The sequence below is a fragment of the Rhea americana genome, unplaced genomic scaffold, assembly GCF_003343005.1.
Source record: "Rhea americana isolate MKP2758 unplaced genomic scaffold, rheAme1 scaffold_10, whole genome shotgun sequence".
NCBI lineage: Eukaryota > Metazoa > Chordata > Aves > Rheiformes > Rheidae > Rhea > Rhea americana.
In genome coordinates, this window is record NW_028185039.1 from 4,902,355 (window position 1) to 4,922,352 (window position 19,998).

The 19,998-nt window shown below is 35.4% G+C and overlaps 1 protein-coding gene across 1 annotated transcript in view; it reads right to left on the reverse strand.

The window, feature by feature from the left end:
• IQCK (IQ motif containing K) overlaps positions 1-19,998 on the reverse strand; it is a 42,387-nt gene that overhangs the window by 4,380 nt on the left and 18,009 nt on the right. The window contains exon 8 of the mRNA XM_085302322.1: positions 13,346-13,457. Coding sequence (XP_085158448.1) covers positions 13,346-13,457 — 112 coding nt within the window. The remainder of the gene's footprint in view (positions 1-13,345; positions 13,458-19,998) is intronic.

Below are 19,998 nucleotides of genomic sequence, written 5' to 3' on the forward strand. Positions count from 1 at the left end.
TTTAAAAGAGACAATTTTCCTTCATCTTAATGCATAGATGCAGAATCAAGACTGACATTCTGGTTTTAGACTTGGTTGTTTCAGTGTAACAGTGAATACACTATGACCTACTTTATGTACTACAGTATAATACAACTGAACTGATTTGTGACAGTAGCTTATGAAAGGTTTATACACCCACACTCTTGATTTTGTTTAAATCATAAGAACTATGAGAATTACATTTAGTAATGCAAACAGTTGACAACAGTAATGAAAAATACCATATACTCAGACTGTAAGAAGATGAAAATCCATTAAAGAAAATCTATTGGAATAACTTACTAGCAGAGGCTTAGAGTAAAATATATAAATAGAAAGGAGTTTCACCCTAGCCTTCCAATGAAATACCAAAGAAGCCTGAACATGAAATTAGAGCTGCTAGCAGTCTTTCTGAAATAAGATCTGACTTTTAAAGAGACAGTTCTTTATAAAGTATATATGAAATTTTAACCCCTTAGTCTTTGAAGTCAGCATGCATGCAATGATTAGTGAAACCTTCCACTTAAAGAAATCTTCAGTCATCAGTGACAGGAAATTGATGCATTAAAAATGGATACATTGTAAAATAAAAAGCCCACATATAATTGAAGAAATTGGAAATTATGCCCACAGACATGTCTGCTACTCATGAATCTGAAATGAAACTGCCAAAAGATCACTCATCAGGATGCTGCTTTTGTTAAATGTACACAAATGTGACAACACAAGCCTAATCTTCCTTATACAGAGTTTGTATAATGCTTAACCTTGCCTTAATGACAGTTATTGTAAGACCACTTCTAGGTGTGAGTCACTGCACTCTCAACAACTCTGTATGAGGCAGCATCGAGTCTGAAAGTAGCACAGTGTAGGTGATGCCTATCAGCCCACCAAGCYCTCAGTCAGCTTGCTGATGACCAGTCTGCCCAGGATGTTTCTGAAACGCCAGACACATGCAGACACACCAGTTGCATCTCATTCCTTTAGAGAACACACACACACACACGATTTTTCATTTATTCACTTAGTATCAGATTAAGGAAGCAAGAAATGACATAGAGGAGAGACTAAAACACCAACAACCACTAACAGAACTGGGAACAAGGGGTGAGAGATTTCTAGCAGTACTTGTTTATGTCATGCACCATGCTTTCCTAATCTTTTAATAAAAAGATGAAGACGACATCTGGATACACACGTGGCATTTTTACAAGTCAAGGCATACAAAGAGGAAAGCACAACAAGAAATATTGAAAAATACATACATTAAACCAGATGAACAACTGAGACAAACAGCTGAGTTTGAGAGAGAACAAACTTCACAGTATTAGGTGTACTGCAGTCTGTATTTCTAATAACTAACCCAGTTTCCTCCAAATCACTCCATGACCTGACATTCACAGAAAGAAACCCACAGCAACACAACAGTTTGGGGAAGAGGAACCTGAACCGAGGGAGGAAAAATCCAGAATAAAGGCAACTAGCATATCATCATCATGAAGTCATCCATATAGTTGTTTCACATGTAAGTAGTGGAGATGGAAGAAAGAGGTAAAAATGGAGAGCTGACCAAAAGCAGGGAGAAATAATTACCAAGTGCTAGGCCCCAGCAAAAAAAAGCAATTTGGGAATTACAAGAGGAAGCCAAAGAAACTACATGCACACCTGATTTCTGACAGGTTCTGTCAAGTCAAACTGAAATGCTTGTATAGACTAAAACAAATGCTCAGGCACAAAGTCACATACAAAAGCATCTCCAGGTGACTAATAACCACAGTCTGAATTTAAAGGGACGTTTGGAGCAAATCATTTGTATGCTCTGCAATGTATCATTCACTCCTTAGCTGACCTATGAATCACATTTTAAGATACCATTAACAGTTCATGGGCTTTCTTTTCCCCTTTTTTATCCCCCAAAATGTCAAGTCTAGTTTCACTGCAGGACTTGGTGCAAGTTTTATTTCTTAACGGAGGATAGCCTTTCCTCTAAGCACTAAAGGTACCTTATAGTTAGATGGAAATTTGGTTTTCATATACATGACTGACAAAAAACACCAACAGAATTTTCAAAAGTAGTCTCATATTTTTCACTACTATCTTGAGAAATTAACGTAAAAAGAAAAAACCAAACCACCGCCTCCTCCAAAACCTGTGAAGAATTCCTCCTCTCCTTCAGAACAGAAAAATGGAATCAAAAACATTTATCTTCATATATCACAGAATAATCACCAAATTGCAATCTTTTTTCTTTCTCTATTACAAATCACTATTAAAAATTGTAAAGTGATGGGTAAAAACAGATCTTTGGCACTGGAGGATTAGTTCAGCTAGCTGATAAAACTGGTGTGCCTGCTTAAGTGCAGTTCAGATCACATATTTTGTAGTTTATCTGAATTATMTCTAATTTTTTTTAAACATTCCCAGTGTAGTTTCAGAAACCAAATATCACTACAATCTGTATATCTTTTCAAAGACATTTGAGTCCGGGTGTGGACCAATAAAGTAGAATCTACATCATGAGTCTCATGACTTTTATCACTACATTCTCAGCTGTTAGTGCCAAGATTAAACTTTCAGAAACATCTCAAGCATCTTGAATTAGGCTTGATGAAAAACAGCACATACTAGGCTACTGGCATGGCTTTGTTCTTGGATTTTCTTTTCTTTAAAAGACGTTTTTGAGGTCTTTTGTGTAACAGAAAGCTTATAAGTTTGCTTTTAAAATGCACACAATTATGTATATGAACCCACCTAAAATCATGTTGAATATAGCACTTTTGTTTCAGGAAAGAAAAAGAAGTGTTTTGTATCAACAACCCTAATATCTGTAAATACAATAATATATAAAAAAAATAGAGTAAAATACTTGTAATTGCACAGAGCATTCTACTGATAGGAAGCATTCTTTTGCTTTAAACTTGCTTTTTTACTCTATACAGGTCACTTTGAACCAAAATCATTAGAGGAAATACTTGCAGTATGACAGATCTTAACCAGTAATTTCATACATTTTAGAAGTATAAAACCATGGAAGGTTGGGTGGCCCCCACTTACAAGAGCTCTGTAATAAGATACATTAAAGACCTACAGCTATGGTAAAAAGAGGACAGATGAAGTCAGAAAGAAACTATTTTATTTAAACTCCTCCTAAAACATAATTGAGTATCAGCCATTCTTGGTCAAAGTGGAAAATAAGGAAGGATTCCTCCTCTCACATAAGAATGATGAAATATCCTATGTTTTACCAAACTTATATAACCCTCTTCAGTATTTTGTTTGGGAACTTAACTCAGTCATGCAAATATTCAGGCAACTGTAACCTTATTTATGGCTTCATTAATACAGATCAATTGAAGCACATGACTCTACTCTCATGTTTACTTGTTTATGGAATGAATTGCAAGAAGTTTCACTGTRTAGATATTTTTCCGGGTAAAGAATTCTAACATTTTTCCTCTTTTTCAATTCTTTCTATTTTTCTTAATCTGCACTTTTTCTCTTCTCTGATATGGCCATCCTTCAAAAGTGTGCAGACTTGACCTTCCCTGTTCAACCTCACTTGGTAAATATATTCAGCCTTCAAGTCCTTGTTTCTGAATCAGGTGGGGACACATCACAGCTGTATAAGGAGAGACTGCATTTCCTTGCTTGACAGAACGCATCTGTTTCTGCTCTAGTGCAACACATGCTCCCAAAATATGCAGCTTGTTCTCTCCTTTATCTGCAATCTCATTCTGGTTTTCAAGGATTTTCCAATGACAGACCACCTATATTTTGAGTTTATCTTCAACATACTGCTAGTTGCATTTTCCTAAGGGGAGAGATTCATTCTTTGGAATAAGTATCTTTAAAACCTCTCACTGTAGGTGAGTAATAAGATACCTTTTACTGCCAAAAGAGAAATATAGCTTGAAAATTGAACGGCACGTAAAGGAATTTTCTCCTCCTGTATCTAGAAATCAACCCCTCCACACCTGTTGTGAAGATTACTTTGTTTCTCCTTTTGGTTTAACCAGATTTTCTACGTACTGAGTACATTCACTGTTACAGAAGCACCTTGCAAAGCTACCATCTATGGCTGATCTGTAAGAACTCCTAAGCTAGTAGGGTCACAGATTAAAAATAGAAATATATGTCTTCTACTATTTCATCTGAGAACAATGCTTTTTAAAAACAAAATTATACAAATTTTACTACAGAAAGAAGAAAAGAAAGCCCTTAGGAAGAAAATAGCTGAAAGTACCAGACAGTGTGTACAGAACCGGTTGTCTTTTAAACAGTACGCCAGGATACAAATAACTGTTGTAACAGACAGCGTCAGTATAGTGTTCTGTGCACCTAAGCAATGAATAAAGGTTTAGACATTTTCTAAAATAAAGGTCAAATATTTTCAAGTTCCTTTCATTATATGACAGATACATTTTCATTTCCAGTGCTGCCTCATCAGTACCACACCTGGATAACACACTGCTCAAGAACCGAGAAGAGACAAAGCTTGTCCATTGCACAGAGGCACAAAACCAGAAGATTTAAAAGTTCCCCTTCACTTGTAGCCACTTGCAGAGATACCAGTTTCAAGTGCTTTCTCTGCACTCTCCACTTTTCCTCCTTCATTTGTCACTGCAGGTTAAAGTATTCTAGAGTAGTTATATCTCATTYCCATGAGGATCTGTCTTTCAAGGATGCAATCAGGTCTTTAACCAAAGAGCAAAGGTTTGTTTATGTTCAAAGACAGTAAAGAAAAACATGACTGGACTATATGGAATACCAGCTAAGACAAGAAGAGGCACTAAATTACAATTTCAAAATGAGTATTTAGGCTGCAGATATTGACAAAATTAATATGGACAGCCCTAGATAAATGCATGCTGAGAAGAGAAGTTCTGAAAAGACAGATGTTCTCATTGTAGGTCACCAGCTGCATGAGACCAAGAGCAGGTCGTTGCTATATGTTTCCTGCTATGTCACATTCTGCCAACTATGATCCCAGGTAACAAGTAAGCTATTGAAGAACATATTTTTAAGTTTATATTAAAGAAGTTTCAGTGAACTCCACTAAGGAAATCATCTTCAAAAAAAAGTCCACCCTGCTGTTCTCTCATATCCTCTGGAGTTAAGGGGGTTTTTTTGTTCGTTTGTTTTTAGTAGTACTTTCTGTAGAAGGTAGTATTTTTAGGAACATTTGTAAAAGATTAAGGAACCTATTTATCCCATCAACTGTGCTAAACCAGTAGAGTCATTTTGGGGTGACTGTAAGCCACTACACTAGGTCTTCAGTTTTATGCTTCTCTACATTTTCAGTCTGAAAACAGAAACCGTTTATAGCAAGGACTATCAGACCCTAAATATAGATCATAAGCAGTATAGCACACAAAATGTTAGCCAAGAACTGCTATGACTTTATGATCTTAAGTAATGGCTGGAAGAAATGCATTTTTTTTCTTTGAACTCAAAAAGAAATTGAGCAGGCATCTGCATTAGAAGAGGTCAACAGTCTTGCAAGATGCTACTCATTTTCTCACTTCCTTTTTTATAGTATTTTTTATGCAAAGTTTTCATACATGCTATATCCCAGAACACTTTTCAATCCTACTGATTAATAGTATAGACAATATAAGGAAAGAAAAACAGAGAGATACAAAAAAACAAAAAAGATATGCTTTTAAATATGTTTTGAAGTGGGTGGACAATCAGAGGCTGACATGAAGGTTACGTGATATCCTGGCCTACCAAACCAAGTAGATACACCACGTAGCATAGGGTTTCACATGACGCAGCAGGCACAGGACAATTAGCTAATCTAGAAGTGAGCTGCCATAGAAGTGAGCAGATGGGTAGTTTTCCTTCCCTCTGTTGCTGTTGCACAATTTCCCTTATATTGGATCTAAAGATTGTGCCATTAGAGGATAAGTCAGTTCAGCAGGCTGATCCAGCAGAAAACTTCCCCAAGGCATACCAGAACGAAAATAAAGAGTTCTTTGTCAGATCAGCCAGCCAAATCAACTCACCACAAAGACAGGGCAAGGCAAGATTGCTAGAGCCAAGGCAAAGCAAGGATGGCAGAAACCCTGGTCAAGGAAGCACAGGACCACCTCTTTAAGTAGCAAGTTGTTGAACCATCTGCTGCCGCATAAAAATCATACTCTTAATCCCTACTCAGAAGAGCTCAAAGAATTTTGTTCCAGTTATGTTCTAACGAAAATTAAAACTTCAGTATTTGTCTCAGTAATAATGAATATATGTTAACACATTTTCTGAAAATGGAAAAACAAAAAAAGAATGACTTTGAATTTCTTAATTACAATAACTTTATATTTATAACTTCCTTTTAATACCCTCTTTAGATATTACAGAGGTCAATATTACACAAACATAGGTTCATAAAATTATAAATACTTGTTTAAAACATAGATGCGACATAAGCCTTACATTGCATTATACCGAGAACAACAACAAAGCAGAATCTGACCATTAGCTCACACTAGCAGTCTTTGGCTGATATTTTCATGGAAAGTATGCTGATCTTTCTAGTAGTGTCAATAGAATCACATTACTGCTTGAGTCAGCATATTTTAAAAGCTATTTGGCAGCTCACACCATTCATCCCCTACAGTTAGATGTAACACGCTTTACAGCACTTAATAAACAGGTTTAAAGACAAATACAAATTTAAGAACTACTTCATCGTTATTCTTAATGTAATTAGCTTTGTAATAAATTGCTATATCTATATTAAAATGTTTTTTTTCTTTTGATTGTGAATCTAATTCTTTACTTGTGACATTTGAGTCTTTAGCAACAACACATGCTTTGTTCTGCTTGCTGTAAACAGCTCAATGGTTTGATTAAAGGCGAGATTTCACAATAATTCAGTTAAACCAAATTTGTAGACAGACAAGCTTAAAAAGTAGTTGTGCTGTGCTATTCATTATTGTATGAGCGCTCGTAATCCACTTCAGTGCAAAGTCAGCTAGGTTAAGCTGAATCACTGATGCAGACAGTTTAAACTAACCATGTTGACTTTACAGTGAAACAGGGTTTAACAACAGTAATAAACAGCAGAATAATAATAGCAGGAATAAGAACAGCTGGAGCATTAACAAAATTACTTATGGCATTGCAGCTGAGATGGATAATGAAAAACACTGGACAGTAACTATTACAGCTGTTTCCAAATAGCCAGCTGTCTATGCCTCAAGGCTATTTTATGTATGGATACTCTTAAATTATCTTAACAGGGCTTGATTAGGTAATTATAGAAACAATTTGATAAAATGGAAAGCTGAAATACTAAAAGCAATATAAATTTGCACTGGTTTAATAAGAAATGAAAAGGGGCAATTTTACAACTTTCTTTGAAGTGGTGAAACAGCTGTGTGCACTATAGTTCTAAAATAATTAATTCGATGAGAGGAAAGCTCTATGAAGGAGGTTAAAAGGAAACTTTTTTTCTTCTTGAAACAAGTGGTAAAGAACGTACAGGAAATCTTATCACTACATTATTCTCCAAAACAATATAAATACAGCCTACGAATGATTCAGTTTCTTCAGTGACAAGAGCTCCCTGAACTAATTCAACTGCCAAATGACACATTCCATTCCCCCCTATTTTTTGCCATTGTATGTATTCTTACTAGCAACATTTTCAAAATGGTTTCAACTTGTCCTCTGAAAACGTACTTGTTATTTCACCTCTAAGATTTCATATGTGTGAAGGCTGTAAACTATGATAGCCCACATAAGCAGGGCAGAAAGCTACCTCACACACCTACACAAGCACAGCCTTCATATGCAGTTCTCCTTAAATGTACATGGAAACTCAAGCTGAAAATAACTCTCACAATTTCAGCAGTTCCTTTCCTAGAACAATTTTGCTGAACTATACCACTACTACAACATCTGGAGAGAATTCATTCACCAGCACTGAGGTCTTTCCCTGTTCTAGCTTTTTTTGGAACGTAAAGATTCTAAACGCCTCAGTCGTCCCCCTTCCAGATGCCACACTTTAGAATAAACCAAAAGGACAGCTGTAATGTGCATTGATGTGATCTTCCCTGAAACTATAGCATTACCCAAGAGAAACATGCAGCACTGCCTCCTCAGTACTGACTAGGCTCACTACTTTCCTGCATTGGGAATGACGTTAGATAGTACCTACAAGATCAGCTTCCCTCAGCTTCTCCCCCTCTCCTTTTTTTTTTTTTTTTTTTTTTTTCATATAAAACTAATTCTAGAAGAAAAAAATGTAAAGTCAGTCTAATATGATACACAATCTTTTTCATAGTAATATGTTGTAAATATATAGTGAGACGACTATTTTAAAATTTATTTCCCAGAAATAAGTGCAAGTGTTACTCTTACCAGTACCCTGGAGAATGAAACATGTTTTGAAAATCTTTTTAGATTCTATGCTTTGATGAGACGATATAAATGCTAACAAATGGAAAACAGTGAGTCCAAAACACAAACACCAAACTGGAATCATTTAAAATGCAGCAACAAGCCTGCTGGGTCAGCTTCTATTATCACCTTCAGTAAAGCAATTCTGAACAATTAACAGAGACAGAATTAGAGAAGTACTACAAAGGGAAGAATTTGGCTTTTATTTTATTCACTTATATTAATYTTATCATAGTAAATTTGAATCTACTGTTTTCAGATCTTTGAAAAAGGTTTGCTTATGTCTTCTTTAAAAAAATACACCCACAAAAAAGTTTAAAAGTAAACTCTCATTAAACTGTAATAAATATGCTATGAAATCCCACAGAGACTTGAAGAAAACATTGGTCATTCTGCCAAAACTTTCTTCACATATGAGTTAGGTCTGCTGGAAGATAATTTATTGATAATGGATATTACTTTTCATTGTTTTACATACCTTTACTAAGAACTCTAAACTACTAACACCAAGAATTCTACTTCACTTGCTGCACACAACTCCTTCCTGCCCATATTTATGTACATAAAAATAGAGTTTTCCCCCATTGTGATATCTGATTTGGCTTTCAGAATGATTCTGTTCAGCTACACTATATCCCTGAGGCAACTGCATGCGTAAATAAATAAAACATGACTTTTTGTGGATTAAAACTGCAATTTAAATATGAATTAATGTTTGGAGAATCTAATTTTGCAACCCTTCTAACAAATCACTATCACAGAAAACAATCATGACAGTCTTCCAATTTCAGTATTTGCAACAAAATGTATACTGCTTTGAAGAAAATTCTTCTTGTTCTGAACCTTTCATAGAGAAGTGAAGCAGTGGTTAAAAAGTCCTGTATATAGTACAGTGCAGACATAAAAAGTATGCCAGCTCACAACACCCTGCATTACATAATTCTGTAAAAACAAGGCAGTGAAGAGTCCATGATATATAAAAGAAGGCTTTAAAAACAATCTTTGGAAAATTACTCTATTCTATGACATCTTTGACCTTTTTTTTTGCTGACTTATTTGTATGCATATACTCTCAGTTGATACTTGACTGTCTTAATGATTTTCATCTTTCCAAAAAAATTCTACTGTCAGACTTCCACAAACTGAATTCACACTTACGCATTCACAGCTGAAACACAACCTGCAGGATCAACTGTTACTGTRGTCCAGCTGTTTGCACAGGCATGTTGAATTGCTATGGAAGTTGTCACTCATTATTGTCTTTGTTAACTATGAGCCTTCCCCCCACGGTATCTAAATATCTACTCAAAGTTTTCTATTCCTATTCAAATTGGTATAAGTACCCGTATCAACACAAGCCAGTCATTCTTCTGATAAGAATTTTTAACACCGAGAAGAAACGCTTGCCAAAACTCTTCAAATATTACATCAAAAGCAGATTTCATTRGATATGTTCTATTAAATAGAATGACACAGCTAGAGCTAGCCTGMAAAAGCTTCAATTCAGCTCATGCGTTCTCTCCGGAGGACATGAAGAATGGCTGTTTGGACAGGAAAAGTATCCCAAAAGGAAAATGCTTCTCCTTGCACTTTCAAACATGCAGACCACAGAACTAACCAGTAGCTGCTGCTGCTGTCACTACCTCACATCACAAGGTAAGTAGCAAAACTGGAGACAGACTTCCCCCTGTGCAAGAGCTTTGCTTCGTATAGGTAAACCAGAAGGAGTTGCTGATGTACAGGCCACTGGAGAGCATGCTGGAGGCAGTGACTCTCGCAACTGCCGAAGTTAAATCACCTTGTGGTACCATCCTGTGAATGCAGCAAGCAGGTGAGCATTACAGATGATTAAAGCAGAAGGCACACAGAGAAGGCTTCAGAAATGTAACAGTGTACCTATCCTAGAGGACGAGAGTTGCCATTGGTTCACTTTATATTATCTGAAAAAATGTAGATTACTTCATAAATACAACACAACAACTTAAAATGTTCACTCCCTGTACTGCCTGGAGTCTGCTGCACAGCTGTTGTACAAGTATGGGTTTAAATGTTATTTCACTTCACTCAATAYGGAAGAAATTGTGTTATAATAATATTACTGATTAAGATATTTAGTGGAAAGATTTATAATATATGTTCAGAACCCTGAGTTCATYAGGAAATATCCAGTGCAAAAATCTACTTATCTAATTCTGACTGCAGAATTAGTTGCTGTTACAAGTGCTTGACAGTGAACTTACAGTTAAAATTACAAGATTACCTTGACTRTATCTTTTCAAATGCTAATGCTATCCAACAGATAGGCAAGTACAAATAGGAAATAAYTGAAAAGAAGTTTAGGAAAACAAAGATTTGTATTGGGAAGCTTGAAAAGATGGAGAATATAAGCATTTATAGCTTTATGTTTGCTAGCATTATAAAAAAGCAGYCCATCTGGAGTTGCTGGGAGTCCACACAAGTACAAGAATCTAGTGTGTGTTTAAAATGTTATCATTAACTCCAAGCGCCTATTACCTTTATATTGTATGAAGGGAAAAAAGTGAAAATTTGAAAAACTGAAAAGGGGCTATTTTGTAACTCCAGTTATTACAATAATCATTATTAGCAACAGATCTGTCCTTTCACGTGTGTGAAAGGAGAAACTTCTTTTACCTTTAGGTAAAGATTTCTTCAGAAGATTGCAAACACAAAGGGAAAATGCACAGAACTTTCATGTCATCCTTTTAGCCTGATCTACTTGGTGACTGATGATAAATGGAATGGATGCAGAGTAAAAAGTGAAAAAATAATTGCAGTGCATTAGCTTAATGATCCGACTGCTGTTAATTCCTTTGGCATTTACAGAGCGTGGACTATTTCATGATTAAAATGCTTCATAGAAAAAGTTTTGTTGTATCATCTATTAAAAAGCAGTTCTGAAATTAACAATAGCTGCAGAATATTTRTGAGTAAAATTATTGAAGAATAGGAAGGATCTAATCATTTACAACAAGCTTTGATTGCTACAGTAGTGATGTTAATAAGTACTATTTATGYCTGGACATTCTTACTGTAGCTTCTAAATTAAAGCATACTGTAAGAATGGCAAACTCTTAATTTCAGAAGACACTGCTTCACATTTGTGCATGAGTACAATAACTCCACTTAATTATGAAGAACCATTAAGTTGCATACAACTTGCATAATGAAACAACATTTGAGGGGAAGTCCAAAAGGACATAGTCCATGTCTCCACTTAGACTTTGAAGGTTTAGAAATTGGGCGTCCGGCTCAGGAAACTGAAACAATGAAATTGTGAGATGGTCTATAAAGGCAGGAAAGACTGACAGCTCCATACAGTCACCCACAAATAYTCAATGCTGAGTAGAAAGCTCCTAGGTCATTAAGCAACAATGAGGAGAGAGGCCTCCTGTTAGGAAGAAGGTGCCTAATTCCAGATGGCACATCAGTAATTTTCAGTCATTTTAAATCTGGAGTCAGAGATCTTTCTGGATAGTAGGCATCTGATCAACCAGAACGCAGTATTTTTAAAATCCTTCACAGAAGCCTGATTCTAAACTCCCTCACCCTTCAGAATTCAAACATAGGTCTTTTTTTCCCCAATGAAGTCCCATCAAAACCTCAGAATGAGTACATTGASAGATGTGCTTTTGTGTACTGAGTTGAAGTGCTCTAAAATGTCTTACTGCTGGCTACTAGCTCCTGCCAATCAACTGGCGACTGGCACACCTCAATAGAGTAACCAACTACAAGAATGCCATCTCATATTCTGCTCAATTCAACCAAGCCGTGGGCTGCTGAAAGAAATGATCCTTTCTCCCTAGTCCCACTTTCTCTTGTGTGTAAGATTAGGGATCAKGTGCCACATAGTTGTAGAAAATTAACCTGCCCCAAAGCAAAAAACCCTCACTGATCCAAACCCAGGGTGTAGTTAAACAATAACTAAAATTGATATAAGAGATACTGAGTTGGACTGACCTTTTTGATAGCTCACAGTTTGATCAATTAACTGTATGAAATTGCACCCTGAATGCTCTTCGTAGTTTTGGAGAAAGTGAAAGACCAGCTTAAGTGAACGGACATCTGAGAACATGTCTGTGAGAGTGCCATTAGAACGAAGCACCACACTATGGGGACGAGTGAAACTGCATTTTCTCTTTTTTCAGCTCGCAAACAATAYAGATAGCAACCTCTTCTGACCTTCACCAATGACACGTAATTCACGTCCCTACACCGAGATTGGCCCACAGAGGCTGGTAAAACGTGGACTAGCTGGGGAGCTAGAAATTATTTTAAAGTGAAACATTCTGCTTTAGAAAACAGAGACTGGGAGAACAATCAGAATTATACGGCTGTGCTTGAATAAGAACAACTTTGACCCTATCGATGAGGTCTTGTCAGCAAAAGCAAACTTGTTACACTGATAATTGTTAAAGCAATATGGCTTGTTTTCCCTTGGTAATTATATAGGGTTGCTTGGGTTTGTTTTCTTTTTTTTAGAACTGTATGGGTCAATTTTTGCTAYAAATAACTACAGGGAAATACCAGTATAACATATACCAGATAGAAACCACAGTTCAGAAAAACTGTGCTAAACCTGCCTGATAAAAATGAGTATTTAAATGCTTATAATTCATAGATGTCTGATCCTGCCSTAGGAAATACTGTGCCACAACATTATCATAGTCCCATGCAATTATTGAGCTCTGGCCTTGTACTGTATTTTTCATTCGTTTTTAGCTACTCAAGCAACTAGCCTAGAATAAATAGTGACTGTAAAGAAATAGCCAAGCACTTCAGTCAGACATTGCCCTCTGTTTTCACTTCTGATTAGTGTTCTACTGTGTACACAAGTTGCAGCATAAAAATTAAATACTTAATGTAAAAAAAAAAATCCTGAAAACATCCAATTCAGTTAACTTACCTTTGGCTTCCTGCTTAATCCAGAATTCTTTCAAACTCTGAATAACATTTTTGTCCTCTCTCAACTGCTTTTGCCACTGACGTAGCTCTCGTACTTCTGGATCACGGCGGACCTGAGAAAGGAAAAATAGAAAACATAGCTAAAATCACATATGTACATGGAATGGGTCTCAGGAAGGTAAGAAAACCTTTTTGCAGGGCTGTGATCGTGCAAATACATGACATCCATCATTTTTGCAGGGCCAGATTTTTGTAAAAGCACAATCCCAGAGGTTTACAGTTTTCAACTGACCTAGAAATAAAACCTGCATAATTGACAAACCCTACTGAAAACAAAAATATGCCAATTATGGGATCATTTTGATTAGCAAGAACTCCTGAGAATGTTACTGGAGTGAGATGCTTATTCTTTGAGTTAATTAAAATTTTAAGTATTATATTGAAGAGTATTAGTGCCTTTAGAAAACCACAACGCTATAAAAGCAACCCATTGACCAACTATAATAGAGCACAAGAGACGCATGAAAGGTCATACAGCAGGAAATTTATTCCAGCAAACCGATTCACACCTGCTACCAGCTGCAAATAGGCTTACTGACAATCTTAGCCATACAAATTTCACAGAGTCATTAATCCGTTATTTAAAGTATTTGGAATGCACTACATGATATCTATTCTTTGTCAGTCCATCATCCATACAAAGGACCTAATTCTGCTTCCATATAACACAATGACAATAGGCACAGGCCTTATCTTCATTTAAGATTTAAGCTGTGTTCTTCGATTATTGCTTTAGTGCTGGTGTAGATTGTACTTATATAAGTAAGGGTTAGTTTTGCATCAGCAGCTTTTACTGCTCTGCTACTTAACTGCTTTTTAATCAAGGCCTGCACTGAGCAAGTTTAAGTATGTTGTCAGTTGTCYGCCTTGGTATTCACACAATTACTACCATCAGTGCTCCATGAAAAATGCAGAATAGATACAATCCCTCTGACAATAAGGGGAAGGGAGATATGTTATTTATTAGATTAGACATGATAAGGGATCATTCTTAAGAGATGCATTTAAATTTACATTCAAGTTATTAAAAATGTAGTTTCTGTTTTTTCCAGAATATTATATATATATAAAATATCCTTATGTTTTAGGAAGTAACGTCCTTATATTCAGACTAAAATTGAATAACAAGTGGYAGAAAGAAGTAGAAATAAGCTTGTTTTCTTTTCCTGGATACATTTTTGTTTTCAGGCAGTCAACTTAGAAAATTCCTTATGTTTATTTTAGTCTTATATGATATGGTAATGAGTTTGCTAGGTTATTTGAACTCTATTCTACTACCTTCTAGTTTTCTCCTGCTTTCCTGAGATATATAGAGAGCAAGAGAGCAGGACTTAATTTTCTCATTAGTTAGAAAAAAAAATCTTAAAGAAAGCAATATAAATTATTTAGCAAAAGTATTCTTTCTAGAATAGTGTTGTTAGCAAGAAAACTTGCTATGTTTCAGACAGCACAGCAACAGAGCAGAAATACAATACAAGGTTTTATAATCAGTACAAACAGGGAACACTGTTACTCAGTGACCTGACCTCCTAGGCCTCCTGCAATATCCCATATACTTGTTCTGATGAACAAGTTCATAATACCTTCCATAAAAGATGTATTAAATTCTTACAAGGTTAATAAGAAATTTTAATCAAACCAGTTTCTAATAAATCCATCAAATTTTATTCCCAAACATACTATATAATCCCAAATACTAGATAGTTTCTTTAGGCTTGTATAAGACATTTTATCTATTTTATACCATCATGTATACTTTTATAGAATCTATAATTCCATATTACATGGAATCAGGTGGTTTAGRAAATAATAAAGGGAATGCTTAGGGGACATAAAAATGACAATACCAGAAAAGAGACAGAATGATACAGAAATACCTGCCTCTATTTCTAAACACTAAACTATTGGAAAAAAAWGAAGTGTCCACTTATAACCGCAGCTATGCAAAAACTGTCTTCTGGCTTGTGACAGGACCACACTGATTTCTATATACTGAAAATGAAGAAGATGACACTAATAGCTTAAAGATAAAATGCARAAATAGCAGATTCTGTATGGTCACCATAGCTAAATATGATGGTGAAAGCATAGCAAAATATGCAACAAAATAAAGGGCTCTGAGATATGTTAAGGCCTAGTCAGAGAGACTGAAATATTCCAAGGTCCAACATTAAATTCAAGCAGAGAATGAGTTCTCAGAACAAAGTGATCTTTTTGAAGAGTGAAAGAAAAGTAACACAGACGTGACACCTTAACAGAATAATATCAACAGGTTCTAAATACACTTAATAGACTATAGTTCAGCCTAGTTTTAAAATGTATCAGAAATTAGTCTCCATTTTATAATCAGATTGCAATTCTACCATGATTAGAAGGCAATGATTCAGTAGCCAAATCTCCAGATAAATAATCAAAGAGTTGAAAACCTTATCCCAACATTTACGTGTGTTTCTCCTGCAGACTAGCAATGCATGAAACACTGAAGGCGTATAACTTTCAAGTGTGAGAAAGCATAATGTTTCCCTTAAAAAAAAACCAATCACTTGAATTGAATTTACCCTTAATGTAAAGAACCAATATTCATTTGAGCATCTGGGATTTGAGCCTTTTACTAGTAGCCAGTACCGTGTTGGAAAGGAATATGAGAGCAACAGCATAAAAACATTTTGTCAAGTATAAAGATAAACCAGCTTCAATTCTGTTTAAACTTTTGTTCAATCAATATTTATACCGACTATTTACATAATGCTGTCCAAACCAAGCTCATAATATTACAAGATTTACTTGGTCACAATAAAATGCCTTCAATGCTAAGTAAGAACATGTTGCACAACAGCAGGAGGATAACACTAACCTGTTTTGGCCAAAGACATTAGAGGAAATTCTATTAATTAAAAATCCCTTCAGTCTAGAATAGTTAGGCAAACTGTAAAGATTAAAAAGCCGCCATAAAATAAACAGCACTGAACACAGGTTCTGAAGTAGAGGAGCGAAGGAATATCTCTGCTTCTATTGGAAAAGGGCCTGGGAAATTAATACTGGCAATCAAGGGTGTTCACTAGACACTGGAATATTATTTTGGCACCTGATAGATGAATAGAATTTCAATAAAAGATGAATGTGAAGCATTAAGAGAAAGATTTCTGGTGAAAGAGCTGTCTAAAGTCTTACTCTGGCTGTTCTTCCTTGCAACTTGAAAAGACCTCTGAAGATGACATCGTCCTTTCTGACCTCCTCAGGGCACTAAGCAAGACTGTTTYTATATCTGTGTCCCACATATACATAAAAACAAATGCCATTACTATTACTCCTTTGAACTACGCTGGTTATCCAGTATTCTGATATTGAGTTCAGCCAGTTGTCTAACATTCTGATATTTAGTCCTGCAACTGAAAGACTGTTTCTGTCAGGGAGGAGAAATTGATTATTTGAATTAAGATTTCTTTGGAGCAATCCTATATATTTGTAAAGCAAGCTCAATATTGCCACAAAATTAATGCACGCTTCTTGATGGCTTTCTTCTTGTTCTAAACTTCTGCAAACGAATCAGTTTGKTTTTTTTTTCTTTTTTAAAAACAGAAAACTGATATGAAAGTAATTGGATTATTTGTACTTTGAGTTTCACTGTGYGTCCCACTGCACTTGTAGATTCCACTGTTGTCTATTATGGAATCTAATTCTTCATTTAATTTGGCATAATTATTAGAGTACATATCAATGTTTTTGTATGTCAGATGGCATCAAAGACTTGATTGAGAGCAGCCATTAATTACTACCACCATAAATAGTATTTTTCCAAAATCTGCTTCAGATAAAGATGAATGTACTGCTTTGCTCATATTTTAGTATCATAAAGTGCTTGATAAGCTGTTCTTATAGCTTTGCGGGGATGTGTTATGTTTTTGGTGGAGGGCTTTTTTTTTTTTTTTCATACTGAAAAAAATCTTTTCCGGCTGAATCATTTTTTCTGATCCCATGTGTTTTTGATATTGGCACACTCAGACAGCTAAACATGGCAGAGATGAGTGAAGTATCATGAGAACATGCAATGCTCAGTCAATTATATAATTAGATAAAATCTACTGCCTGTATCTATAAGTTTGGTTAACAAAATGTTCCCCAAATGGTCTGAGTCCGTGAAAGATGTGTCTGAGAAAAATAACTTGCTGTTCTCCATCTATCTTTCAAATAAGTACTTGTGAAATGTGATTTTATGTCCTTTAAAGTATACCTTGAGAACAACAGTAATGCAGTACAATGTTCCTTTACCAAACTGCAATATAAAGTATGTGTGTGTGCTTGTGTCTTCTGTCATCTACTCACCATTATGACAGGCTGTAAATTTTAATTTCAGTAATAGTGAAATTATAAAATAAGATTTACTGAAAACCTTCAGAAGAGGGTTTAAAATCACTGACACACAAATATCCTTAGAATGCAGAAAGGCATTATATATGAATAATCAGTTATGAGCACAAAAAAATTAGTTTTAGTTGGCAGAGTTATTTAAGAGCAAATCACCTAAATTCTTTGATTAGCAATTTTTCAGAATATACTTTATCATTAATGTGAAGAATTCCCATTTAAGCTTAGTGTTCTCTTAATTTACAAGCACAAACATAGTATGTTATCCTACATAGTAAACGGTAACTAATTATTTTATGTTCTGATTTCAGTTTAAATTTTTAAAAAGTCAAGTTCTTCCAGCTCTAATAAACTAAAACATGTAACAACTAATATTATAGTTGGAATTAATTTTCAGCATCTTCTAATTTTATAGTTACAGTTTTTCCCGYATTTTTGGGAGCTGGTTTAGAATGACAAATACTATGGTAAGAATCTTAACGTTAACACAGCAAGGAAGGACAGTGACCTTCAGAACCTTTGCTAGAAGCACAAGGTATCTGAGCAACCTTGCAGTGTTCTGCTAACATAACTGTTATTGGATAATGGTTGCCTTTGTAATACTCAACTGTAAGGATGCCTGCAGTGATATTGTCAATGCTAATTAATGTTACTGTWGATGCCATCTCTGTTTAAAAAAGAAATATCAAAGAAAACGAACAAACACAAAGTGTCACAAAAGTCTATCAGTCAATGAGATCATTTCAGAGTATTTTAACATCTTTGTCAGCATGGCAGATTATAATAGCCACTCTCCTAAAATCATGCTTGTTAAAAATAGTAAAAAAAAAAATTAACAAAAATGTTCTATACTGATTGTTATTTAGAGAACACCTGGTACTTACAGACAGAGATGTTTCACAATCCATTACAATGAAACATTGCTGTAACTGGAGGCTATTTACAACATTAGATAAGGATTTTAATTGCAAACAGATAAAATTATGTGTAGTACCATTTCTATATACCTGTCTACTGTGTTACATTTAATTTTAAATACAGCAATGTCAGTATTTGTTTCAAACTATWGTATATTAGAACATGACATAACCTCCAGGTGGAAAGGTGGATGTAGACTGGAATCATATGTGAAGTGCCCTCTCAAATGCTATAGATGAATTTCTGTACTTGCCAATATCAAAATTAATGTTTTAATTAACATGAGAGAAACTTACAGTTGTTGGCAAAGCTACATAAAGAAGACTAGAATATGCAGATTCAAAAGCCCCTTGCAGTCTTCTCTCTTCCCTGCTTATTTGGTGTACTTCACCTGGGCTATAGTATAATATGTGAAAGAGGATAGATATCCACAGATCTATATATCAACATTACTGTTATTCATGGAAAATTACAGCTGCTGTAAGAGCATCTAAMGTAGGCATATCAAGAGACTTGGTTTTAGAATGCAGCTGTCAAAGGCAAGGGAAGTTTTGACATTTCATGTGTTACTGAACCAAGAAAAACGGTACAGAATCCATGGAAAAAAAGATGAGAATGTACACAGAAAGGAACAGAATTAAGATTATACAATCATACTGACTCCTGCTTCTGTTTCCTTCCCCATCCTTCCTTCCTTACTAACACTGTTTCTCTTTCTAATGCTTTTTTTGCCCCAGTCAACTCTTTCCTGTCACCCATAGTTGTTTCGGTACTCATTTCATCTGCATTCAAATCAGGCAACGTCTTGGACCCAGCAGGGATGTCACTGAGAGTAACTCAGACACTGGCTCCCTACCCTGCATTCAGATAATCAGATCTGGTCCTTGTGGAATTTTATAATCAAAATTACAAGGAAAGGTCTGCTCAAGCTCTCAGCTGCAGGCTGAAACATGTTTGAAAAGGCAGACTCTTCAGAGAATGTTTGCTAAATATTAAGAAGTCTCTGCAAATCACATGAGAAGTACAATTTTTCAATAGCTGGATTTGCCACAGCCAAATTTGGGGTGTGTTCGTAAAAGCCAATTTCTTTGTCAACAAGGCCACTCAAATTTCAAGTACTTTTCTTTCCCAAGTATGAAGGTGTTACAGCCTCTTAAAGAAAAGCTTGTTAGAATCTGTTCTGTATGGTCAAAATCACGTATTTCTTACCTTAAACTTAGCACCGCTATCACTCTCCAAAATAATAGTATCAGACAATTTTCTTCATATTACTTTATGTGCTTTACCCTTCTGCATTAAATGGGAGATTCC